Source organism: Pygocentrus nattereri, chromosome 3 (genome assembly GCF_015220715.1).
Source record: "Pygocentrus nattereri isolate fPygNat1 chromosome 3, fPygNat1.pri, whole genome shotgun sequence".
Lineage (NCBI taxonomy): Eukaryota > Metazoa > Chordata > Actinopteri > Characiformes > Serrasalmidae > Pygocentrus > Pygocentrus nattereri.
In genome coordinates this window covers 22,318,275-22,343,896 of record NC_051213.1, presented here as the reverse complement: position 1 = coordinate 22,343,896, position 25,622 = coordinate 22,318,275, and the positions used below count along the sequence as shown (strand labels likewise).

The following is a 25,622-nucleotide window of genomic DNA, read 5'->3' as shown; positions in this document are numbered from 1 at the left end:
CTTCGTCTGCAGATAAAGTTCTGAAGTGTAAAGTTAACACTGTACTTTCTTTTGCTCGTGTTGTAGCGTCAGTGGCGAAGAAGACGCGGGAAACATTTCGCGCCATGACATTATAATCATAAATAACAATGTTATGCGCACTAATTGTCAGGATTTCACGATATGTATCACTGATCGTTCACTGTCAACATGTGAAATTAATTTTCTTTACAAACACAGCAAATACTGTGAGGCTGAGCAGTACCGCGCAGCACTATGGGATACGACAGTTAATTAAAATAGAAGCACTTTGTATTTAAATTAAAATAAAATTTAAAAAAGTATTTCTGCTCCGCTGATTCAGATACATTCACACTGATTGATCTTTTTTTAATACTGGAATGCGGGAATTTTTGATGACAAAAAAATCTTATTGTTTATTAATTTTGCCAGACGTCATAAGCAAGAACATGTCTATAAAGTGTGTATTCGCATTTTGAAACATATTTTGAAACAGAAATCACAGTGCACAACATGCAAATTAAATTCATCCTATGAAACTCGTTATTTACATATTTCCCAGTCATTCAAAATTAAAAGTCGTTTTTTAAATATGTAAAAAAAACATATTGCTGTAAATTACCGGAGGCTGAGATGTATTACGTTTACTGTTGTTATGTAAAAATACAGGAGGTTACTGTATTTTAAATACAGATTATTACTGTTTGTGTTGATTTTTTAGCTCGTGCAGTCGTTCTGTTTCCCAAATAGCCCCAATAAATTATACACAATAATGTGCACATAGAGAATCTGTGCGTTACAGCAGCGACGGCGCCAGACTGAAATGTTTCAAGGCGTTTCTGAGTCTGAAAACTCTGAAGGAGCTCTACTGGCGGTGGACAGGAGTGTGTGTTCGTTTACAGGTACCAGACCCTCTGAGCAGAGGGCGGGGTCACATCCCAGCGGAAGAATCCCGCCACAAAAACATCCCAGCGTCCTTCTGCGCTTTCATAGCATTTTCTACGAGCGAGAGTCTGAACTTCTCATTAATGAGCTACTGCAAACCTATAGGACTGAACTGAGGGGCACGTTTCTCCAACTTCTATACAACAAACCGTCCGCTCATCTTTAATGTGCCTCTTCTTGTTCACCCCTCCATAGTTTACATGCCTGGGAAGCTCACATAGTACTTGTGCGTCTTTTGTCAGAAAGGAGCCCAAAGACAGAACTAGAGCTACAATCACAGTGCAGGGCCTAGTCTACTGTTAGAGTCTTTACTGTTACAGCACTGCAGGAATAATGAATGCGTGTAATATAGATTATAACAATGTATTACCTAGCACTACAGATCGTATTCCTACAGTCATTTTTCTAAGGGTATAATTATGTCTCTGAAGGGAAGACTTTCCCTTTGCACACCTACATACAGAAAAACTTACCTTTCAGGGCACACACGCTGTCATGGGGTGCATCTTCTTCTTTAGGGAACACCTTGACTCTAAAACAGTCGGACTCAATGCGTTTTATTTTATTATTCTAGTTAAACACAGTTAAGTTGTGAAATGATATAAACTGTCCCATTACAAGTTCGGAAAAACGGTATGAAACTGGGGCAGTACCCCTTTTGCGCTGGGGTGGTTCCCTCAAAGGTACATCTCAGTAGCATTTATGCATAATTGTACCATAATCCTTCCTTTTGAATCCATAACGTTGATATTGAAGTTGTATTGGCTTCACACACCCCGTCTCATCCGCAGGCTTTTATTTTATGCTTCTGTTTTGAAATATCAGGTTATGAAGAGATATAAGTATGTACTTTTCCCACTAGAGAAAAGCTTATTTAAGGTCCACAATTGAACCTCAAAACCACTGCTGTACCGTTGAGGGTATATTTACACTGTTTGTACCCTGATGAACAAAAACCTACACAGAACCTTTATTTTTAGCAGAGTACCCCTAGGAAAGTGAATGCATGGTGTGTTTTAAAACTCGTTTAAGGTTGGACTAGACCTTTGATGGGACGTTTACATTGATTGTGCTATGGGGGAATTACATTTATCTGGATAGTACCTTTTTTTCTGACTGTGTGATCCGTCGTTTATGATCAAAAACAGGGGGTACAAACACAGCACACACAGTCCTGTTGCTGTACTGTTGGCGCTCTCAGCAGCTCTGCGCACTGCGACAGCAGCAGAATTACATGACTGATCACCTCCAGGTCATTGATCGGTTTCTGTAACACTCAGTCAATAATTTAACCCCCCAGATTCAGTCAAAACATCGCAGCATATGTACATATTCACAGTATTTAGAGACAAACAGCCTTAGCGAGGCTAACGGTTGGACAGATGTTCACTCCGAGTTTATTCATTCGCACAATTCACTCCTCAAAATAACCATCTTTGCATCTGCATTCAGTTCAAGCATTATATCTGGGGGGGGAAATACATACATTCTTTGTGTTCACGGTGGTAAGAAATGTATTGCAATGGGCGACGCAATAAAACAGTCAATAAAAGAAAAGGTGAATCATTTTAAACCGGTTTGTTCAATACAATGTGAAGGGAAGTGGCGTGTGATGGTTGTGATTAAAGTAAATTACAGAATAAGCTCGTTTAAACAGAGAGCAGGAGCATTTCTGGGCTCTTAAAAATATCCCTGCACATACAAAACATTACACGTAAATAATGGTTTCGTTCCTAAACTCATTTTAGACCGCTTTAACATGTTTTATTTTTATGATATATATTGTCGGTAGTGAGATTTACACATACAACAAACACCCATGCTGATTAATAACATTCATTAGACAAATACAAATGTAACCTTATTAAAGCTTTTCCGAAATTCCGATTTTTTTTGATAAAGCTACGTGATAAACTAACGTCACTACATCTTCGGGATGGTGGTATCAGGGAGGGGGTCCCACATGTGGTGGGTGCCTGAGAGAGAGGGAGAGAGGGGTGGTGGGGGGTTGGGGGTTCATTCCCCTGCGGAATGTGCTGTTTACAGGGAGCGCAGAGGAAGGGGCCAATCACGTGGACTTGACCCGAAACACACACACGTGGGGGGTCGGAGATGCAGAGCGGCAGCTCAGAGTGACCACAGACCCTCAGAGGAATCACCTGGAGAGCACAGGCACACGAGCTTTGCGAGGCAGCCCCCAAACCGTGCTGCAGTGCGAGGACCCCGGAGAGAAAAGCAGCTACACCTCCAGCTCAGAGCGGAGAAGAGCCATGGCAGAGGGTAAGTGTTCTGAAGGAGGTGGTGGGGGGTGTTAAGATGGGGAGGAGGGTCACAGAGGTAGCCTTTCTCAAGGTGTTAGTCCGTGGGGGGAGGATGGCTGGGGGGGTGGTTGTGGCAGGTTTTAAGGTTCCTTCTCCAAATCTTTCCCTCTGACCCTCCCACTTTTTACTGCTGGGGTCGAATAGCGTCGAGCCTCCCTTTGTTTTCTTCAGGATCGGGTCTGAGAGTGAGTGTGTAGAAGGGCCACGTTTGGTCAAGAGAGGATTCGCGCAAAATCACAGGCTTTTGTTTCGCTGAAGATGGGCTCCATTTCACACCAGGACTTTCAAGGTGAAGTAGCAAAAAAGATCATAATGTGAGTCATGCGTCCACCTTTGATTAGCTTAAAGGGGGAAACGTGTGAAGGCAGGGGCCAAAAAGCCCTAGTTCAGGGTTGGAGAGCGAGTTTGCTCTGAAGAGCAACAATGTGCGATTTAACGACCCGAAACATTTGCGGTATTATAGTACTTGAATGTGAAGTTACCTCAATGCAAGCGATGTTTAACGTCCAAAACCTGCCCCCCGACTGTGTGGCGGCTCGTGATCAGTGTAACTCAACGGATGAAGCTGTTTTTCCTTTCTACGGTTAAAACCCTCGGAACTATTGGGAAAACTTTGCCGTCGCAATACATCGAAATTACACTTAGATTTGATTAAAATCGATCTTTTTTGATTGTTCAATCAGTAAAATTTGAGCTCAAACAGGATTGATAATCCCTCATATGTTGGGTCCAGGCCTCCACTTTTACAAACAGCTCATGTTTCCTTAACCTTTTTCAGTCATAAACAATTTGTTCTATATAGATTTACTGGACAGATCATTCCTTAGACCTTCACAGAGGAATATATACCATTTGTTGGGCTAATGGTTGTGCTGTTTTTTGATTGTTGGCAATGGACTCAATGGGCTCGTGATGAACTGTAGTAGACTGGGTGTTCTTACTTTGCCATGGACAGACTTGTTAAAAGCTCCCGCCTGTTTTCCAGGAGGCTGCACGAAAACAGAGGAGGAGGAGGAACAGAGCACCGAGGAAGACTCACAGTCCTACCATGGCACTGGTATATGCAAGTGGTTCAATGTGCGGATGGGGTTTGGGTTCCTCTCCATGAACACCCGGGAGGGCGAGCCTCTGGATGCTCCCGTCGATGTGTTTGTCCATCAGGTGTGTTTCCACCTAAAACTCACACTTCTCAACCACACGTTTCAGCTCCATACTTCACATTTTCTTCCATATTTTCATTTTTAGGCTTTTAGGTGTGTATTTCCCATCTAATTAGACAGCACTGATAGTTGGAATGATTAGGAGAGTGTGACAAGATGAAATGAGGCCAGAGAAACCAGCTTGTCCTGGAATGGCAAACCCATAGTAATGCAGTGGGGTGGCTATCTTTTCTTTCCCATTTCCCATGTGAGCGTGAGACTCCACTGTCTTCACCTCTGAGAAAATACAATGGTTTGGTTTCATGTTTAGTGTACCTTTTCATCCTGGCCTCATCTGTCCAGGTTCCAGTAATAAAGTCATTGAGGACTATCTGTGGTCTTTACAAGGCCCATCCCCCTGCCCCTGGTGCTACAATATGCTAATTGCTAATAGACAGCAAGGAGACAGTGGTTTTATTTCTATCAATCCCTCTAAGATCCCCTGATGTGAAGCCATTTTTCCTTAGAGAGCCAACATGACTGCTGAAGGCATTGATTTACTAAACATCTGAAGTATTTGCAATTTGAAAAACATCTACTTTTCTGTAGTCTACATAATCGGTATATGTGTTTTTAGGGTTCTAACAAGACAATACTCTCACATTAGAAAGAAAGACTTAAAGCCTCCAGAGGCAGAGAAGGCACACTACTTGTTTAGTGTTTGTGTTTATTGTATTAATTGTTTTTGCATTTTTAAGGTTAATAATACTGGAAAAATAAGTACCTAAACATGTAGTTGTGAAGAATATTTGCTGAAAAAATTCTGAAAAGTGCATTTGGTCATAATTTTCAAAAGAAAGCTTCATAATTTTATAAATTTATTATTGCGAGAATGCAAAAACAATTGTGTTGTGCATCAAATAAAAGATTAAAGAGTACTGGAAAACATCTAAAGCACAGAAAAAAGCATCTTAAGTACCATAAATATGTACTCAGTTACTCTCTACCACTGACTGGAGGTCACTTGCTTTGGTGGCAAGTCCAATGCTCTGGTCATCACCAGCAAAAGGGTGGTCCGCATGCAGGACCTGCGGGAGCCGTAGTAGCAGGCCTCAGCCCTAAATTAGGGAGCCGCATGTCAGAGAACATTCACTGCTGGGGTCTGCTGGCCTTTGTGCAGGCGGACAAAGGAAGACGCATCCTAATAAAGCGCTCCCCTCGGCCGTGACCAACCCCCGCTTTATCTGAGGAGCCATCCCTCCCATTGTCCTCCAAGCTTCTCATCTTCTGATGTCTTCCTCTACTTCCCCTCCTGTTTCTCAAAGTGTCTGTTTGTGCAGACCACACAACCCATGCAGACCGAGATGCATTATTACACTCTTTACAAAAGTGCTTTGAATGTTTCTCCATATTCCCTCAAAACCTTTTCAAGTTGACGTGCCCTGTCATTTTCAAGGTTCCTCATAGTTTTTCTTTTACATGTTTCACAAAGTCAAAAGGAAAAGACAAAAGTTATTAGTGATCCTATATCCCATTAAACAAGTTTAAACAAGACACTTGATAGACAGGTCTGTGCTGATCATTCAAAGAGCATAACAAGTGAATTTGAAGGCTAAAGATTGATCTGAGCATGGTGTTAAATCTAAGACGTGGACTTCTTTTTGTCGTTAGCTAGTTATGTAAGTTCTTACGGACTAAGAGGAAGTAACAATGTAGTTAGCTAATGGTAAAAGTGCACTTTTAAAAATAAATTTTCTGGTTCTTGTCTTGGCTGAACAGTTCTAAGTTTTCTTACAGTTCTGAAACCTTTAATTGATTTAGAACCTTAACATTATGTGAGCATTCTTCAGACTTTCAGAAGATTCTTCAGAATCTTATTTGCAAAAGCAAGTCCTTAAAGAACCGTCCACTGAAAGGTTCTTAAAGGACTCAAAAGTGGTTCTCTTTTTTGTACCTTTATTGTTGAGAGTGTAGTGTCTTGAGGTGTCAGACAGTCCATGAAAGAAAAAGAGCTTAACAAAGAGGACTGATTTGGGACTTTTCACAAAGTTTGATGATTGTGAGAATTGCTGCCCTATTTAGATGTAATCGTTTTTTTCTGTTGGCCATGAGAAGAGGATAATGGATTGATATCTTTGCTAATTCCCAGTGTTTCTAAATATACTCCAAATACTTCCAATGTGACAGGGATTTTTAATAACTGGGTGTTTTTAAGACATTTTAAAGGACTCAATATCCTAATTTTTTTTTATTTTATTCTCAGAGGTCCACTTCTGATATTTATGTGGTTAAAGCAGCAGAATCAAAGCTCATTTTACATGACCATTTTCCAACCACTTTCATTATATTGAAGCAGGCTGTTTTTGTTACTGTGTCTTTAAGATTTATATATGAAATTGATCTTTGTTCTGAATGGCTACCCTCATTTGGACTGAGTAGGGAACAGTACATTTTGAAAAAACGTTTTAACATACTACATTAAACTCATTAACAAAAACAAGGAAATGAATCTTTAATGTAATGGACATTGAGGCTTTTACCTAGAGAACTATAACTCCTAATAGTGTGGGTTCCCTGGACAAAGCTATGGCTTTGGACTTGAGGCTTTAGTAAAAATCTTTACTTGGTATAGAACCTTTACATCTTGTAGAGAGTCTTCTCCTAATCTAAGTAGCCATCAATTGACATGTTCTGTAGGTAACCTAAAGTGGTTCTTCTGTAATTTAACAGCTGTATGAAAACACAGTAATAACGGGGATGTGTTGGAGAGAGTGTGAGGGCTAGGATTTGGAACTGCTCTGGAAATATTCTTTGATGATTTCATACAGGTGCTTTTAATGGAAGTGTACACATACTGAAACAACTGCTGCAATGTTTTACCTGAAGAGCTCAGAAAAGTATACATCCACATTTTGTGACTTGTGGCAAGGGCGGGAAGTGAGGCTTTGTTGGTAGTGGTGGTGGTGGGGGTTGTAGGATCACTTGTATTAGGGGAAATGGGTTAACGGTCACTGTGACTGACACACAATGGATCCTCTTGAAAAGGGGACACTGCATGTGCCTAAATATTGTTGCGAAAAACCAACTAGGCTACCCTATCTTGCTTGAGACAGCTTATTATTCACTAAAACCAGTGTAGCTATATTTTGTTGACTGTTGTGTCCTTGATGGCACTCTTGACAAAGATATAAATCATATAGACCTGACTATGTTCACGTCAAAATCACAGATATACAGGAGGCAATTGATGCTGGGTCGGTGTGAGTAACTTTGGCTCTACATTTAGCTGGAATCTTTAATGTCTTTTACAGGGACTTGTGTTTCAATAAGACACTTTTATATGGAATACACATTCTTGTCCAAACACGTAGAGCCAGTTTCAGCACAGATAAGCAAGTTCCATGACTCTTGGTCAGTGTTGTAACCAGGCCAGTCATGCTTCAATCTGCTATGGACACTGGACACATTACAGATGAGCACTTAAGACTAGGAAAGATAGAGACTTGAATGATTATGTCCTTTAGTTTGTTTACTAAAATGATGATGTCTACAGCTATGGGAGGAATTTCTTTCTTCAGTTAAAGTGCTGACTTGACCCATGGCACACAACAGCTATAAAACATCTCATTGTCCCGAGTTCCTATTGAGTGTATCATTGCTGTTGATACTTTGACCAGCTGACATATTCAGCAAGCAGTAAGCGGTTTTTAGTAGTAATATGTGAAGAGTTTCAGCCCAAAATGCTTATTTGGAATATGACAAGTTTTGGAAAAGAATAACAGCTGGCATGTTATTGTTAGTCTAAAACATGAATAGTATTAGTCATAATATCACATTCATATGCCCATCATATACACACACATACATACATACATATATATATATATATATATATATATATATATATATATATATATATATATATATATATATGTATGTGTGTGTGTGTGTGTGTGTGTGTGTGTGTGTATATATACTCATATACACAAATATATATATCTATGTGTGTGTTCATATATATATATGTATATATATATATATATATATATATGTATGTATTTATATATAAACTCATGTGGTATGAGGCATGTCTTCTAGCTCACCTCAATGTCTCAGCATGCTTTCATGCCGAACAACCATTTGAGGAATGTCCATGGACCCCCACCCCAAGCAAGGCATCCAGTGTGTTGGTCAGTGTGTCAGTGAGTTAGGAATTAAGGGATTGGTGTGTGGTTTTGGGGGAGGGTATGTGCACATGAGACAGAGAGAGAGAGTTTACAACTGCTGTGTGGAATGCATACCTTAGACTGCATGAAAAAAAGGACATTGGGTTTAAACATGCCCTCCACCATCTTCTGTCTTTCTAACCATGCTCCCTCAGGGGTCTTTGGAGCAATATCCTGACTTCAGATCTTTGGATTTCAAAACTCACATTACAGCAGAAATCAGCACTGCTATTTCTTTCAGCCTGAGAACTGATGCACACTGGAGCCACCATGTATGCAAATAAATAAAAGCAAACTATGAAGTGCGCATAAATCCTTAAAAATGGAAAGGGGGGATTCAAGAAGTGTCCTAAGTGTGTTGAAGCATCAATAGTAGAGCTTTATAAAAGTGATCGCTGCAGAAGTACAACACAACCTCAATTTTGCTTTTCTGCTCTTTCAGTCTGAGTGAAACATTTGTATAGACTAAATATTATTTTGCATCATCATGAATAATTTTGTTCCTTTGCTCTCAGAGTAAGCTGCACATGGAGGGTTTTCGGAGTCTGAAGGAAGGCGAAGCTGTAGAGTTCACCTTCAAGAAGTCCTCCAAGGGTCTGGAATCTGTGCGAGTGACGGGGCCTGGAGGAGTCCAGTGTGTGGGCAGCGAGAAGAGACCTAAAGGCAAAAGCACCCAAAAAAGGCGCTCTAAAGGAGACAGGTGAGCAGACTTAAAGCATGTTAGAAGAGGTTATAGAATTTTGATTCTGAGCGACCACAGGGCTCTGTTATAATTGTGAGTTCTGGAACCAAAACAAAAAGTACCTAAAATGTTTTCTTAAACTGGTTTCCATTTTATGTGCCAAAACTTTGTGCAAACTGACAAACTCATGAAGAATTATATCACATCCCTCATGATATGATAGTGTGTCTATGGACAGGTTTTTATTGCACTATAGGTAGGGAGCCTAGCCTTTAATTTTATGCATAATGCGGTTTGGTCAATTCTGTGCCCCCACTCACCCCATCCCCACCTCTGGTCATGGTTAGGGTCGCACAGACTGGCTTGACATGTGACCTGGATCAATAACTGTTTAAAATTGCTGGCCACTAGTGCATTTATACTCAATAGATATGCCCAAATGTCCATCCCCCATCTCTGTGGCTGGCCTTTAGAGATTAGGGCATAGAAACTGCTTTGTATTTGAGAGCAGCCTCTGTTTAGAAATGGACTGTTATGGGTTTGTGATTATAGTGATAATTTTATAAAAATTCTGTATAGGTAGGTAGCTGATTTACAGCTATAGGAGATTCATAACCAAGAAGATAAGACACAGCAAGAAAGAAAGAAAGAAAGAAAGAAACAATTCATTCAGTCATAGCTGTATATACATAATGCCACTGTGGGAACAAAACCTATTATCTCCATAAAAGGTAACTTCACAGAAGAAGAAAACGTCATTTTGGACTATTTGTTCATTTGTCTTTAAATCACACACTGTAAAGTACAGCTGTCATTTTCAAATTATGTTTTAAAAAAAGAAAGAAAAATGTCAAAAATACAGCTACAATGTTTTGTTCACACTGCAACAATATTCGTTTTGCTTAGCGATGAAAGTCATTCATTCTTTTCTAAATTAGTGTGCTGTCTTATCGTGTTTAGATGACATGATGGCTACTGGTGCGGACATCTCTTAGTTATCAATACTGATAGATGTTAGAAGTGTATCAGGTGGCCTGCTGGTCAGTCAGTTTTGGTTACAGTGAAGGACAAAGTGTTGACAGAGTTCGAATGGGAATACGTTACAGCCTCAAAGAGTCTCAAGAGGCCTGTGTTCGATACAACAGCCCCGATGCTGGCCCTTTAAGAGGTGGCGCAGCTGCCTAACATGATTATTCTTCTAAATTGCAAATTCTGCATTTTACCTGGCTGTGTTGTTCAAGCTGAATTGTTTGATATTAGTGACTTTGTTTGTGATAATTCTGTACAATGTTTTAAGTTAGAGAGGTGAGAGATGTTGTCATCAGTGAGAAATAGGTTCAGTGAGTATACATAAAAAGAAATATATGCTAGGACATGCTAAGAAATAGAAACCAAGGAGAGTTCTTTTGGTTTTCCCTGTCTTCTTTCTCTGTTTTCTTCTCCTGCTCTCTGTATCTGTCTGTGCAATGAGCTGCTATCCAAGCTCTAGGAAGCAGAGAGAGAGAGAGAGAGAGAGAGAGAGAGAGAGAGAGAGAGAGAGAGAGAGAGAGAGAGAGAGAGAGAGAGAGAGAGAGAGAGAGAGAGAGAGAGAGAGAGAGAGAGAGAGAGAGAGAGAGAGAGAGAGAGAGAGAATACAGCGACTCATATAATTGATAACAGATGTAGGTGCCCGAGAGGGATCAAGGGTCATTGTTGCCATGGAAACTGCATATGCTTAGGTTTTGGGGAGGGGTTTCGGGGGTTAAAGTAGCAAGAGGTCATAGTTCGTAGGTCGACACTGCAGCTTTTTGTGACAAAGGGCTCCATAGCCTTTCTCCACGCGCTCTCTGTGATTGATCCACGCCCCAAGCTGCTGTGATGGTGAACGCATGTGGACACCGCCCCTGTTCAGCCCCTATAAACCACCAGCAGCAGCTTCAGAGCCCCTCAGTGTCCCCACATGACCTCATCTGCATGGACATCACTGTGGCAGTGACAGCATCTGCCCACCACTCATCTGTCGTTCAAATCTTAAATATTTCAGTGGCAACCCTCTCCCTGTCTTTAGCATGGCTACAGATCGATACATTTTGTTAGGCTGGATTTACCAGCTGTAATTTACTATATAATAAATTATTTGTGGCTTTAAGGTGAAGCAGCTGGGAAATCTACAGGTATCATTATTGTGATAAATTATATCATAACGTTTTTCTGAGCATATCATCGACATCATCAGTACTTCTAGAAGAGTGATCAAAGGCATGATTCATTACAAAGAGAGCATAATTAGTTCTGTTTAATTGGATTTAGTGCAGTACAGGATGTAAAATGGTGAATTCAAATTATTTGTACTATGCTTTGGATGGTATTTTTTTATTGCGGTGCTACTGGTTCTTTCTTCAGGAATGTCATATAGTAACATCGTGTATTGCAACAATTTGTTAAAGTATTGTGATAACACATTTTGCCATATTGCCCATTTTGCATTAATCACTGGATTCAAGTCCAAATTACAATAACATCTAAAGCTAAAATTAGGCTTCATTCCTCTATACAATAAAGGTCACAGCAGATTTAAGTTAAACTGATAATGCAAGATGTCATCCTTTTATCTCAGTCCATTCTTATCTGCAAAGGACTGATGTAGTTTCAAGTTTGCATTCCAACAAAGCCGTATCACACATTATCAGTTGTTGAAGACCGAGACCAATTTCCTGAACAGCAGGAATCAGGTGTGCACATGCTTGGTTGGAATGAAAACCTGCATCCTCTGCAGATAAGATTGCACACCCCTGATTCATCTGCATGGGACAGTAGAAGGATATTAGCCTCTTCCAGTGTGCTGCTGTAGCTTCATTTAGGATTCATTCGTGATCTCTGTTTCTCAGGTGTTACAATTGCGGAGGCTTGGATCACCATGCAAAAGAGTGCAAGTTGCCTCCTCAGCCGAAAAAGTGCCATTTCTGCCAGAGCGTTGCACACATGGTTGCCAACTGCCCAATCAAAGCACAGCAGTCTTCATCCGGCTCTCAGGGAAAGCCTTCACCTCTGAAGGGGGAAGAAGAAGATCAGAGCCATTTCCCCGTACCCAGCGAAACCACCGACTGAGACAGGAGTGCACACAAAGGAGCGCGGGATGTAGCTCACAAGCCAATCATACCGTTATACTGGGAAGACGAATATATGTTGCTATCAATGCTGCTCTTAGAACTACCTCAGGTATATAGGAGAGAAACAGAAGAATGTATCACTTTTTGTCTTTAATGGTGTAACACTCAGGAATAGTTCTGCTTTGTACTCAGGAATTTTGACAATGTATTTATTGTAGGCTTTTGTCTAAAAGAAATGACTGATTATTCACTACTCAACTATATCTATTATTTTTACGTAATTTTCTATATGTGTCATTTATAACAAGAAGTAAATTCCTGGTTGTTACATCTCGATGTCCGACAATGGCAGAGGCTGTGGAGACACTCCTCTGTGAAGAATGTTCCTCTATGTTTTTCAGGGAGTTTTAGGGTGAGGGGGGTTTTTAGAGTGAAATTGGGGTGGGGTTTTTGCAATCGACTGACCTGATCACCTGGGGCCAAATGAATGTTAATCCATGGCTCTGCTCTGCCAGCCAATGGTTCTTGTGTCATTTATCCCTGTTAATTTATAGATTATGTTTTCTCTGTTCAGTGGACAAAAGATGTGCGATTTCTTTAAAAAAAAGACAATTTTAAGGATTAATCAGAACGAGTGTTCATTTTAGAATACAGTTTACATTCAAAATGTGTGAATTGATGTTAACCACTATGTAACCACAGCTGTGCATCTGTGTTCTTGTGTGCTATAGCCTAATTGCCTTTTCTGTTGACAGTTGATTTGTCATTCACAGTGTTATTATAGGAATCGCTTCTTCCCTTGATGAAGTCCTTGACTAGACACTGCCTCCATTCCCCAGTTGCCAGGCTTCTTTAAGAAGAGGAGATGCATGTAGACCTAGCAAACTTGACAGCCTTTTACTCCCGTTTAACAGGAGAAGCTGGCAGACCTTCTTACACATTTTATACATACTGTATATGTAGACCTAATATGAAACCCTTTTTAAAATCACTAGTATTTATTTATAGCCATTCCAGCAGCTTCTTTTCAAAGTCCCTTGCCTTTGCATTCTTTCAATAATATACCTCGTCTCTCCACATTTGTCTTAAGATTCTCAGGAAAAAAAAACAAAGCTTGCCATTTCTGTAGATGAGCCTCATCAACATGCTTAACTGCAACAGCAGTGGCACAGGGCAATGTGTCTGTATTATTAACATGAAAGCTTTTTTTAAATCACTAGTATTTATTTGTAGCCATTACTACAAGACCTTTCCTTTTGCAATCTATTAATTATATACCTTATCTCCTTGCATTTTATTTATGATTTGATAATCAATTGCTATTTGTTATGATTTAGAATTATATTATAGGTTTTGCTATGCACACTTTTTTGGGCAAATGAGCATTAGGAAATGTATCTATGCCAAATCAGTGCAATGTTAACTCTGCATCAATCATGCTGCAGATTAATTTTGCCTTCTTATGGTCTTCCTACATCTCATTTTACTGTTTCTGTTTGATGTTTTTCAGGACAGCATGTTTGTGTTCTGTTATTACTGATTAATCTGTATACAAGTGAACTACAGCAAGGTTTACCATCGATGAAGCATGAATCTGAAAATCTCAGGGAACACTTCAGATTATCATGCTGGTTAGATACTTTCAGGGAGAAATAAAGTGATTTATGCTGAGAAAATAGAACAAATTCAGTACCACATTAGTATTATTATAACAGAATAAACAAGCATTAATGTTTTTGGTTTTGTGATTTTTGTGAATTTCATATTCCATTGTACTTTTTGGTTTTAGTCCCAGGACATTTGCAAAGAATAACTATATAAATAAAAATGTGATATGCCAACTAAATAATCATGATCATATTTACAGAACTATTTTTATTTTACCAGCAAGCTATTTTAATGTAGAAATGTAATTATATGAAATCAGAACACCCATTTAAAGGCAAACAGCCTGAGAAAACATATTGAGCAGATGTTTTTGAAATTTACACTCAGCAAGCACTTTATTAGGAATACTTCCATGTTTCTACACTTACTGTCCATTTTATCAGCACTTTGTTGAATTCAGAATCATTGCCAACTGTGTTTGCACACAGAGGAATTAGACCTCCATATTTAACCCATCCATGCAATGAAACACCCACATACACGCACACTCTAGGGGGCAGTGAGCATACACTTGTCCAGAACAGTGGGTAGCCCTATCCACATTGCCCAGGGAGCAGTTGCCTCGCTCAAGCGCACGTCAGTTACCCACTGTCAGCCGAGGGGATTGAACCAGCGACCTTCCGGTCACAAGGCTGGTTCCCTAACCTCCAGCCCACGACTGCCCCCTGTAGGCTGTAGTTCTACAACTACAGATTGTAGCCCCTCTGTTTCTCTGCATACTAAGTTAGCAACCTTTACCCTAGTTAGGACCCCCACAAGACCACCACAAAGCAGGTATTATTAGGGTGGTGGATCATTCTCAGCAATGCACTGATGACGCTGATGTCATGGTGGTGGTGTATTAGTGTATGTTGCCCTGGTATGAGTGGATTTTTAAACACTGTGTCCACCTACTGTCCATTCTATTAGACCTTGTTGTTCCACCTTGCAGATGTAAAGTTGAAGACAGTAGCTCGTCTGTTGCTGCACAGTTTGTAGGATCTCGTCAGCAAATACCTGTTGTTTTTAGGAAGAGGATTTATCCTTTGGGTGGAATCTACACTACCTTTATCATTTAATAATGTGAAACAGCTATGGATTTCAACAGCTTTATCAGTTTTACTTATGATCACAAAATGCAACACAATTTAGTTTTTAGGCCTTTTAAATGACTGCTAATAGTAGCTAACCTAATTACTTCACATTTAGTAACATTATATATACATTGTTTCATTCAACATTGTATTACAAACACTGAAGTATATTAAACAATTTATTTCATACATTTTCAAATATATTTGATAGGTGTTGTCTAAAATGATTGCTACATTTATGTTTTTGTTCATTTTTATAGTTCAAAGTAGGGTAAATCCTACTGTGTCTTAAACCAAACTGACAGTCTGTGTGACCGTAAAAAGATCTGGATGTGGTTTGAGCTGTTGAGAGATGTTTTGAGGATGTATTTGTGGAAATGATTTGAGTGAATATTGGCTTCTGGTGTTTATTATTTTTGCTTCGTTGCTCTAGTGCTAAACAAAAGATGCAAAATTAGAACAAGCATACCTTAGCTGAATAACTACACCTGGGGATAAGTGAAAAATTGTGCACATTTTTTTGTTTGTTTTTTTGCCAGACTATTACTTTAACTTTTTTCTTGAATACTAATTTCAATAACACTGTGTGTTACTTATGTTGACTGGTTGTGGAAATTTTTTGTCTCAACATGCAAAAACAGACAGCATTAAGGCTTTGAAAACAATTTATCAAGCAAAGCTCTAGACTCACCCTTCCTGCAGTGCATGCCTCATAGTGACTTCTAAATTAGAGATTAAAACACACTTAACTTCACTTCAGCAATATCAGTACAATAGAGGACTCAATGTGCCCATACAGGGACATACTGAGCAGGTTTCGTCACTCCATCTACAACAACTAGGAACACAAATACATTTGGGGTGTGATGCTGCTTTACATGCTGGATATATGAATCATGATGAATGAGCACTGTGTTTTTTAACCTGAAAATTTTGAGATAAATTTGAAGTGTAAAACAGAAATATTTCAGAAGAATATAAAACTAGGTATTTGAAATCAAAAATGCTTACAGCTACAGGAATAGAGAATAGCAAGACAGACAGGATAAAATGACCATAACACCAATAGAAATAAAATGCTTTTGATTAAAATTACATATGTCATTATATATGCCCTGCAAGCACCAACACAACATAGACACAGTATGTTTATATTATATTTTATTATATTTTATTATATTACCTGAGCTATTCCTTGTGGTTTTTAGTGAGATAACTGACTGTCACATTATTAAATGATAAAGGTAATGTAGATTCCACCCAAAGGATAAATCCTCTTCCTAAAAACGACAGTTATTTCTTGCACAACACGGCGATATAGCATTTTATACACTTGAACAAGCTTTATATTCTGGGTGTTTTTAGATGCTGAACATGGCGTGAGAAAAAAAAATCTACGTCTATTCGCAGAAATAAGACTCGACCCGCGACAGTTACTAGAGACTTTACGGTAATTTGAGACCGAAAATGGCCGCTTCCTATACAGTGCGTTATGGACAGTTTATCGGCTAAGTCCAGAGTATAGACTTCACAAATGATATAAATACTGCAGCCTGCTTTAAGATGGGCGTTCTCCGTGTGGTACAGATTGTGTCCAGGGTCCTGGTGGCTCATCCAGTGTGGAGTAGACCGGCTCCGTGTGTCTCTTATCGCAGTTTCTCCGCGAAGCCGTTGGCCGGAGAGAGCACTGCGCTCGTGTACACAACACACGGGGAGCCTTCACAAGTCATTAAGTAAGCACGGCGTAGTTCAGCTTCATAAGCACTCGGCCAGCTCCAAACATCTCACATCAATGCTGATACCTTTTGTGGTTGAACAGGTTAGGGACCCTGCAGCTCCCTTCTCTGGGAGACAAAAGCGCCCTTGTGAAAATGCTTGCTGCTCCCATCAACCCCTCGGATATAAACATGATCCAAGGCAAGCAGACTCGTCTTTTTCTTCCTGATTTCTGCTCTTTGTACTCGTTTGCAGGTTCTTTAAAGTTCAAATGTGGGTTTTTGCACACTCCTAGGTCTCATTTTCCAACAGATTTATTCAAAGAGCCACTCATAGGAAGCTGCTTCTCTGCTGAAAAACGGCACAGACTCACAAGCATTTCATGCTGTACTGTGCTGGTGTTTGCTAGTTCATGACGGTCCAGTGCTGCTCTGATTCTGGTTTAACTGGTCACCCCAGCCAGCCACCCAAGCATGGCATGCTGGTTGACCAGCATACAAGCGTGAAAAAACACAGTATATGCTGATTTTCGTGGTGACCTGCCATGCTGGTCTGTGCTGTTTTTTTTTCTAGCAGGGTTTAGAGAACTGAAAGTGGTTATTGTTCCAAAGAACCCTTTTTGACAATTCATTTGTCAGAGTATAAGTTAAGTCAGAGATTCCTGTATGATTGCTTAGAGACCATCTTTTGCTTCTCTTGTGGTGGTGATTCCTTTGCCATACATGCTACAAACCACAATCATCAAACAAATTAGAGATGTAACCTTAGGTAACCTGGACTGTGTTACAGACAATGTTTAGTCTTATCATGTCTCCTATAAAAGAAGCATGCTAAGCCAAGAAGGGCAGCTGCATGTGACAGGATGCTGAGTGATTCCGATACCATCTCTGAGCTTCTATTTAAAGTGGCTTTGTGTCACTGACAGCTATAATGTAAAACATTGCTATTTACAGTGTATGTTCACTTGAATAGGCACCTACGCAATACTGCCCGATCTTCCAGCGGTGGGTGGCAATGAAGGAGTGGGCCAGGTTATAGAAGTGGGTAGCAAGGTAAAAACTGTCAAAGTGGGCGACTGGGTGATTCCAAGGGATGCTGGTCTAGGTGAGTTACTATGCCTTACTGTAGCCGCACAGAACTTATGTTCAACATGCTGATTTTGTAAACATGTTCCAAATGTTTTGTGCAGGTACATGGCAGACGTTGGTGGTTTTGAGTGCCGATGATTTGGTGACACTGCCCAGTGACATCCCTCTTCTTTCAGCAGCCACCCTGGGAGTCAACCCTTGCACTGCACTCAGAATGCTCTCTGACTTTGAGGAACTAAAGCCAGGTTATTTCATCTTTTGTCTAGGTGGAAGGTTCAGTATAGTGTTGGCTCCATACTAAATCCAGGGTTGCCACCTCAGGCCTGTAAAATAGTGACCCAACTGACTTTTCATTAGAAATAAAAAAATGGCACCATATAACTATTTTCAGATTCTAGAACATTTTGTGTCCTGGAATGGAATTTGGAATAGACAACCGAAATCCAGGATGGACCAAGAGAATCATGCATGGATGGGAACCCTGACTAAAATAGAGTATTGTCACTATATATTGACTGTGAGTATGTTTCACATACAGCTGTGATCGTGTGTGATTTCAGGAGACACCGTAATTCAAAATGCAGCTAACAGTGGAGTTGGACAGGCTGTGATCCAGATAGCTGCAGCAAAGGGTGTTCATACTATCAACGTAGTTAGAGACAGGTAGAACTTGTCCTTCCCTGCACCAACTAATGGCAGATGAACAAAATTAAATTGCAACTTGTCTTAAACATTAAAGTTTTGCAGGTAAAAAAGTCTATAAATAAAGTGTAAATTAATATAAGTTTACTGTGCTCTTCTAGGCCAGACCTGTCACAGCTGACTGACAGACTAAAAGTGATGGGGGCCACTCATGTGATCAAAGAGGAGACCCTCAGAAGGCCAGAAATGAAGGAACTTTTTAAGGCTGGTTTACTAAAAGAAGCACCAGAATATTTTAATGTTCTTTAGTAGTGATGAACAACACTACAGTATGTCAGGTGTTGAAATAAATAAAATACAAGTATAAAAACTGGATTAGGGCTGCAGCATAATGGTGCTCACTGTTTATCTCATGCAGTTTTATCCTCGACCTAAGCTGGCTCTGAATGGAGTGGGAGGAAAAAGTGCCACAGAGTTGCTGCGTCATTTACAGTAAGTTAATTGCTGTCAAAGCTACAAAAGGGCTTGTGGACATATGCACTGTTGTTTATTATTGCACTGATAAGTGTTTATTCAGGTAAAACTTGAAAAGAGAACAGTTTTGCTAATACGCTTTCAACATTTACTCCTCTGTAGAAGTGGAGGCACTATGGTGACATATGGAGGAATGGCCAAGCAGCCAATCACAGTGCCTGTGGTGAGCTTCAAGTAGCTAAATTGCATTTTGGGCATGTTTGTGTACACTATGGTTGTTTTTTAATTTGTGGTTAACATCTTTTTTCCCCTCAGAGTGCCCTAATCTTCAAGGATGTGAAAGTACGAGGCTTTTGGGTCACTCAGTGGAAAAGGAACCACGGGCATAGTAAGTATAAAAGCCCACATAGAGAATGTACTCCATCATCCTTCTATGTCTGGGAAACAAAGATCTATGATGTGACTTCATGTGGCAGCAGGTTTTTGGTTTAAAATGGTGTCTCTTCTGTTCTTCTCAGATGACAAGGCCTTGTGTAGCATGCTGGATGAGCTTTGCACCCTAATCCGTGCTGGAAAATTGTCACCCCCAGCTTGCACTGAAGTCAGCATAAAGGACTTCCACAAAGCTCTGGACAATGCCATGAAGCCATACATTTCTACCAAACAGGTTTTGGTCATGTGATTCCATTGAAAATCATATATGTGGTAATGTGATAAATTATTTATAAAAAAAAGGAGGGACAGAGAGTGATATTTGTCACAGTACAGTCACTTTAAACAAAAAAGTGCCGTAGCTTTGTTTCTGACATCAAAGTCCAGTAAGTGTTATCAATTTGAGTAATAAGCCTAAGACCCCTACTTGTTCTTTGAACCTTCAGAAACTTTATTTAACATCAACATGCAGCACCAGGTTTATGAACTGCTCAGAGACAGGATAAAAGTTTGAGTCATTGTTTTATGATGGCTGTCCATAGATAAATGATGTAATTCATAATAACAATATTCTTGTCTGTTTTATCACAACACTAAAGAAGAGGCAGTCATGATAATGGGTTTAAAAAATGTTTGGTCATAAAACTTAAAACGTCATTATTGTGTTTGGGATTTTTTTAACACCATAAAACGGACAGCAGAAATATTCTTATACTTATATATTATAGTGGATATTGTATAAACACTACGGCTAATAAGAGAATGGAAAAAGTTCAGCCCACACAGAAAACCATGCAAATCAAAAGCTGTTTGACCATATATCAATTTTAGGACCAAGCTTGTTAAATATTAATGAGCTCTCACTTTCTGGTATCTTTACCTTCATCTCTTGATGATTTAAAGTAAAGTAATAACTCACATTGAAGAAACTTGAAAAGGGATACAATGAGAGCAGTTTTGCAGAAGTACTTGAGTGAAGTGCAGGCTTTGTGGATGTGACAGTGGAAGCACTTTAGAAATATTAGTAGCTGGTCCACATGCCTAAAGCTGCTGCTAGAGCCACAGTCAGCAGCGCGGGGGCAGCAGAGGATCCCCCCTCCTTTACCACACAGTGTTCATAGTCCTCAAAGTCCACCTCTCGTATAGCACACACGTGATCAATACGGCAGTCTGCATCACATACTGTCAGGTCATAATTCACTGAGTTGAACTCATAGTACTTCTGCAGGTAACAGGTTTCTCCAGCTAGCCGTTCCAAAACACGATGCATGGAGGCTGGAGAGGCATCTGGCACTCTGAATGCTTCAGTCAGACGATACTCCTTCTCCCAACGTGCACGCGCAATGTTTGCATGTGTCAGATTCAAGTAGTAGGTCACCATGTCCTAGATGATAATGATAGAGATTTGCTTTGTCATTTTCAATAGAACATGGCATTAATATCTGAAGAAAAAAGTCCAACAGTTTGCATATCATTGCTGCCCAAAAAAAAAATTATGTAAAGAAATTTACATGTATGGAGAAGTTGTGTTGGACCATTTCTATTAGTGTATCCATCATAAAATTTTTCACATAATGTAAACAGAACAGCTGCTGTATTCAAATGAATAAAAATCAGAATGCTTCAAGGTGTTTCAGCCTGTTGTACCTTAACTAAAAGTGTTTTGTCATCGTATTCAAACACTCGAATGCCAGGGTTATTTGCCCCGTCCTCTACTCCAGGCAGTGTTGTTTTCCAAGGTGTAACTCCTGGAGTCAGGAACATGGCGCTAATTGGAACTCCTGTGAAAATACTTTGCTTTAGTTTTTGTGGTAAAAAAAATAAAATAAATACAGGCAGTTTAAAAGCAGGTTTGATTTCCATTGAAATTCCCAGTGCATTAAACCAGCTAGCGTTATGTTTAACCATGATAGCCACTAAACTTGTTGGCTATTAATGATGACACACCTGATGTATCGTAGAACATTCGAAAGCTGTCAGTGTGGTGATGACCAAAGAACTGTCCGATTATTATATCATGGTACTTCTGTATAAGCTCCAAGTAGTTTTTATTGAACTCAGGCCGAAACCATGGCTTATGCCGCTTCTTCTCAAAGAAGCCAGGGGGAATGTGGCCCACAATGTATACCTAATTAAGAGAGACATCCAGTTATATGAGAATAGCAGAAGCATATTTCATATACCTTAGAAACCAAGATAAATGTACACATCATGGGGAGTGTGGGGAGAATTAGAAAAGAAACAAAAATATAACCTTTTCCTTGTTTTTGGTTGCTTCAGAGAGCACTTGATCTGCCCATTTAAACTGGTCTGCTGGATCTTTGAGGTTTTCTGTGACACTGTTCTGGTCATAATACAGATTAGTATTGAGAACCAGAACTCTGAGACCAGTTTGATTTAGCAGTTTCTCTGTGTAATATCCACCTGGAAATGAAAGATGAAATGAACACAAATACTGATGAGAGTAATATCTTAACTGAAGATCAGATCTATGTCCAATTATTTTGAGTGGCAAAAACATTGGACAATTTTCTGAATTTGTTGCTGCTCAGAGTGGTGGACAGCTTCTCTTTTACCTCTTTTAAAGGTATCTCTTGACGCAGGATCCAACCAGTCTTCCCATAGTTTTTGTATTTGTTCATACATGTTGTTTTGCTGAGGTGGCAGCTGGCTCTTTGGATGGTAGTCATGATTGCCCAGAGCTGAGTAGACCTTAGTGTCTGAAAACAACAAAAGCAAGCTTTTAAAAACATGAAGGTCCATAGTACCAGGTTATCATTTTTCCTCTGTTTTTAAGTCTTGCTTTTGGCAGCACATACTCGGAAACAGCACTTTTATGATGTGGGTGAGGTTTCCAATTATTCTCAGGACCGCTTCTTCTCCCAGATCCTCATTGGGCACATGAGGTGTATCATCTCTGTAGAACATGATTTAAATATTTTGCATAAAAATTCAAATAAAACATTTTATTTGTTGTAAAATTATCAATATAGATTAAAATAACAAATGCTTTTAGAATTTTACAGTAAATCTTGGAACAGTGTTTGTAATGTATGGAACAGTGTTTCTAAACCCAGTCCTTGGGACCTACCAGACAGTTCTATGTTTTTGCTCTAACCTAATGTGTTGAGATCTGGGACAGAGCATAAATGTGTCAAATAAATGTTTATTTATAAAGTGCTATTTACAACGAGTGTTGTCACAAAGCAGCTTTACAGAAAAATCCAAGTCCAATCCTCCATGACAAGCCACTGGCAACAGTGGCAAGGAAAAGCTCCTAAGAGTAAGAGGAAGAAACCTTGAGAGTAACCAAGACTCAAAAGGGGAACCCATTCTCCGGTGGTTGACACCGGATAACAAAACAACACAAGAGGAATAAATGTGGAACTGTCAGGCCAAGAACTGGTATAGAATTCTACATTTAAGATGATACTTGGAAAGAAAGGCAATAAATACCCTGTCCAAATGATGAAGTCTGGATCAGGCAGGATATCCCTCATGGCATGCACTGATGAATTAATGAGGTCCCACGGTGAATCACAAAGATAGTCTCCAAATTGACCTGCATCTGGGGTTGGGCGGTTTCCACTCGAGCCACAAACTGATGCCGAGTTTCCATTTCCTAGACTGTAGGTTGGATCCCAGTGGAGGTCTGTGATGTGCCAGAAGCTGCCTGATATGAACAAACATAAAACATGGATCAATCTTTAAACAGTTGGTACTGATATCACTTTTGTGCATCATGTATATATTGGCTTATCCCTACTGCCCATGTTCACATGTTTGTCAAAACCTGGAAGTATGATAATATCAGAATCAAATCAATATTAGGCAGATAACTGTTTGTGTAAAAACAATCTTTGGCATCAGACATATGTTTAGATTTGACTATTATTTCAGACCAATACTTATTGTACAGAAGAGGAGAATGTTTAGGCTATGCAGGACTACTATTCTGAAATGCATTTGTAACCATACCATTGTTTTTGGCAGCACATACTAGGAAAAAGTAATGTTCTAGTTTTCTCTAATGATGGTCCAGGTAGATTATCGTCCACATTTCTACATTTTATTTAAATGCTTATGTATCAGAGTCAGCATTGGCAAATGTGTGCAAGCAAAATATCCAATATAGGCATCTATACAAAATTTCCATATTCCTCAATGCAGGGGACCTACAAGAATGTTCACTGCTTAAAATATACATGATTTGGCTTTGCGTTCATGTTCACATTGCTTTCTACAGTCTGCCCCATGCTGCCCTCCTGCCCCCGCCCCATGTCCTCTTTGTTGAAAACCAAAATGTGGTTATCCTACTTAAAAGCAAATTCTTAATTGTATCTTTAAATATTTTAGATATTCATTTTACAATGTTATCCTTAACATTAACTTTCAGTTATACTCCCTACAGTTATTAGTCCTCATTCTTATACTTCTAAACAAGTCTTTACAATCTTTACAGTGTTTCAGACACACAGTTTACAGACTCACCTGTCAATACTTTGCCTTGGCCACACACAGTTAAAATGTTGAGAAAAAGAACTTTCCTGATGAAGTCCATATTGAGACACCAAGCTGTAGTCAAGACAGTCACTCTGGGTCTGTGGATTAACTGTTATCCAACTGGAAAGGCATGCAGTTGTCAGCTGATGGTAAAATGAATGATAAGATAGGCCAACTGGAGCCAGCGGAAAGATTGAGATAAATATCTCACCACTGCCAGCGTACATATCAGAATGATGATTCCTAGTCAGTGAACACTGTTAATAAAGAAGAGTTTAAAGACTAAGAAACTCAAGGGCTTTGCGTCAGTCCCCCAACCCAAAAGTAGCCACAGAATAACTTTTTGGTATCACTGGTCAAAAGCTACAATAGTCCCATTCATTTAACAGCCTGACGGAAAATAAGATGAGGACTTTGGCCACGCTCTGGAAGTCTGAAGTGACTAGCTGCTATGAGTTGTCTATGGTTATTTTTGGCTGTTTTGCCTGCCTAGAGCTAAACACATGTTGTTTGAAACTTTGGGTACACACATTGAATAAATGAATTAAAATGGCTTTATATAATAACACATTAATTAATAAATCAAAGGAAAATTCCTGTTATCATATTCTCTAATCTGATAAAAGGCAGGTTAAGGTCCATAGTCCATTCTCAGTCAGCTACATCCCACTGACAGTTTGATGCGGTTTCTGCTTTATCTATTGATTCTTTAGGGGTATTTCATATTGGTTAGGTTATGTGTTAATCAGCAGTCAGTCTACATCACACAAAATCCATAGCCTTAACACAACATTCAGTAGGTTGTTACCCACTGTCTTAAAAATACAGCCATGTTGTAATCTATTACACATCGCACATGTGTACACATTGTTTATACCTTCCTGCCTTGATCTACAGTGCTGTGTCTTCATATATGCTGGTAAACCATTGTTGAAGTCATAGTTTTAGGATTTATTCCATAGTCAAAATCTTTACTGTGGCATAACTTTGCATTAAAATGAAAATGAATTTGTTTTTGAACCACCCTGGCATTCACTATTAACACCAACTTAAATATTTGTGTGTAGTTTTAGGGCAGTGATGTCTGCTGAACTTTGTGACCAGTTCATTTTCAGAAAGCAAGAAGAAGAAGAATAGGAATAAACTCGCATTCTATTGTAACGTTTGTTTAGTGCCTGTAGAGGGAGCTGTGGCCATGTGACAGTAGCCCTTATTTAAAAGCCGTGGGCCACTAAGCCTATTAAACAGGTCACAGCAGAGCACTCATGGTCCAGTGTCTGACAGGAAGATGACTTCCTTCCTGTATGCGTCCAAAACCACAACAGACCGCACACGCTACACTATACTAACGGTGTATACTAACGCCAGTAGTGATAGTGATGCCGGTCATGGCAGTGAACTGTTTTGAAAAGTTTTTGGCATAACCAGAATTCAAAATTAATATTATGATGTCCATTATCAGTCCAGTTCACAGAATATTTAAAATCATTTTTAACACTGGATTTGGATTAAGGATTGAGTAGCAGTTTGCTAACAAGATGAAAGAATGATTTGTAACTATTTTAGTCAGAAGTTGCAACACGTTTGTACCAATAAAGTTTTTAAGGCTGGATTTCGCGGGAAT

General features: G+C 39.5%; 3 protein-coding genes across 3 annotated transcripts; 2 read left to right on the top strand and 1 right to left on the bottom strand.

Moving 5' to 3' along the window:
• Positions 1-3,215: 3,215 nt before the first annotated feature.
• Positions 3,216-12,400, top strand: si:ch1073-284b18.2 (protein lin-28 homolog A). Its single transcript, XM_017708214.2, has 4 exons — positions 3,216-3,225; positions 4,252-4,427; positions 9,147-9,331; positions 12,181-12,400. Exons 1-4 carry the CDS (start codon positions 3,216-3,218, stop codon positions 12,398-12,400), a joined length of 591 nt encoding a protein of 196 aa, XP_017563703.2.
• Positions 12,401-16,613: 4,213 nt separating this feature from the next.
• On the top strand, positions 16,614-20,172 carry mecr (mitochondrial trans-2-enoyl-CoA reductase). Its single transcript, XM_017708238.2, has 10 exons — positions 16,614-16,876; positions 16,963-17,060; positions 17,832-17,963; positions 18,049-18,192; positions 18,508-18,610; positions 18,751-18,853; positions 19,008-19,081; positions 19,226-19,286; positions 19,379-19,451; positions 19,582-20,172. The coding sequence occupies exons 1-10, from the start codon at positions 16,707-16,709 to the stop codon at positions 19,743-19,745; spliced, it is 1,122 nt and encodes a 373-aa protein (XP_017563727.2). The 5' UTR covers positions 16,614-16,706; the 3' UTR covers positions 19,746-20,172.
• smpdl3b (sphingomyelin phosphodiesterase acid like 3B) lies at positions 19,923-24,471 on the bottom strand. The gene is made up of 8 exons (XM_017708237.2): positions 23,987-24,471; positions 22,952-23,168; positions 22,315-22,412; positions 22,072-22,215; positions 21,750-21,919; positions 21,443-21,623; positions 21,143-21,276; positions 19,923-20,879 (listed from the first exon to the last, which is right to left on the bottom strand). Exons 1-8 carry the CDS (start codon positions 24,054-24,056, stop codon positions 20,517-20,519), a joined length of 1,377 nt encoding a protein of 458 aa, XP_017563726.2. The 5' UTR covers positions 24,057-24,471; the 3' UTR covers positions 19,923-20,516.
• Between the last annotated feature and the right edge of the window lie 1,151 nt (positions 24,472-25,622).

Coding starts and splice junctions, on each gene's coding strand:
- si:ch1073-284b18.2 (XM_017708214.2), top strand. Junction 4,428..9,146: donor TCGATGTGTTTGTCCATCAG/GTGTGTTTCCAC, acceptor CTTTGCTCTCAG/AGTAAGCTGCACATGGAGGG. Junction 9,332..12,180: donor AGGCGCTCTAAAGGAGACAG/GTGAGCAGACTT, acceptor TCTGTTTCTCAG/GTGTTACAATTGCGGAGGCT.
- mecr (XM_017708238.2), top strand. CDS start 16,707: ATGGGCGTTCTCCGTGTGGTACAGATTGTGTCCAGGGTCCTGGTGGCT. Junction 17,964..18,048: donor TCCAAGGGATGCTGGTCTAG/GTGAGTTACTAT, acceptor TGTTTTGTGCAG/GTACATGGCAGACGTTGGTG. Junction 19,082..19,225: donor GAGTTGCTGCGTCATTTACA/GTAAGTTAATTG, acceptor ACTCCTCTGTAG/AAGTGGAGGCACTATGGTGA.
- smpdl3b (XM_017708237.2), bottom strand. CDS start 24,056: ATGGACTTCATCAGGAAAGTTCTTTTTCTCAACATTTTAACTGTGTGT. Junction 21,920..22,071: donor AAGAGATACCTTTAAAAGAG/GTAAAAGAGAAG, acceptor TTTCATTTCCAG/GTGGATATTACACAGAGAAA. Junction 21,624..21,749: donor CAACCAAAAACAAGGAAAAG/GTTATATTTTTG, acceptor TCTCTTAATTAG/GTATACATTGTGGGCCACAT.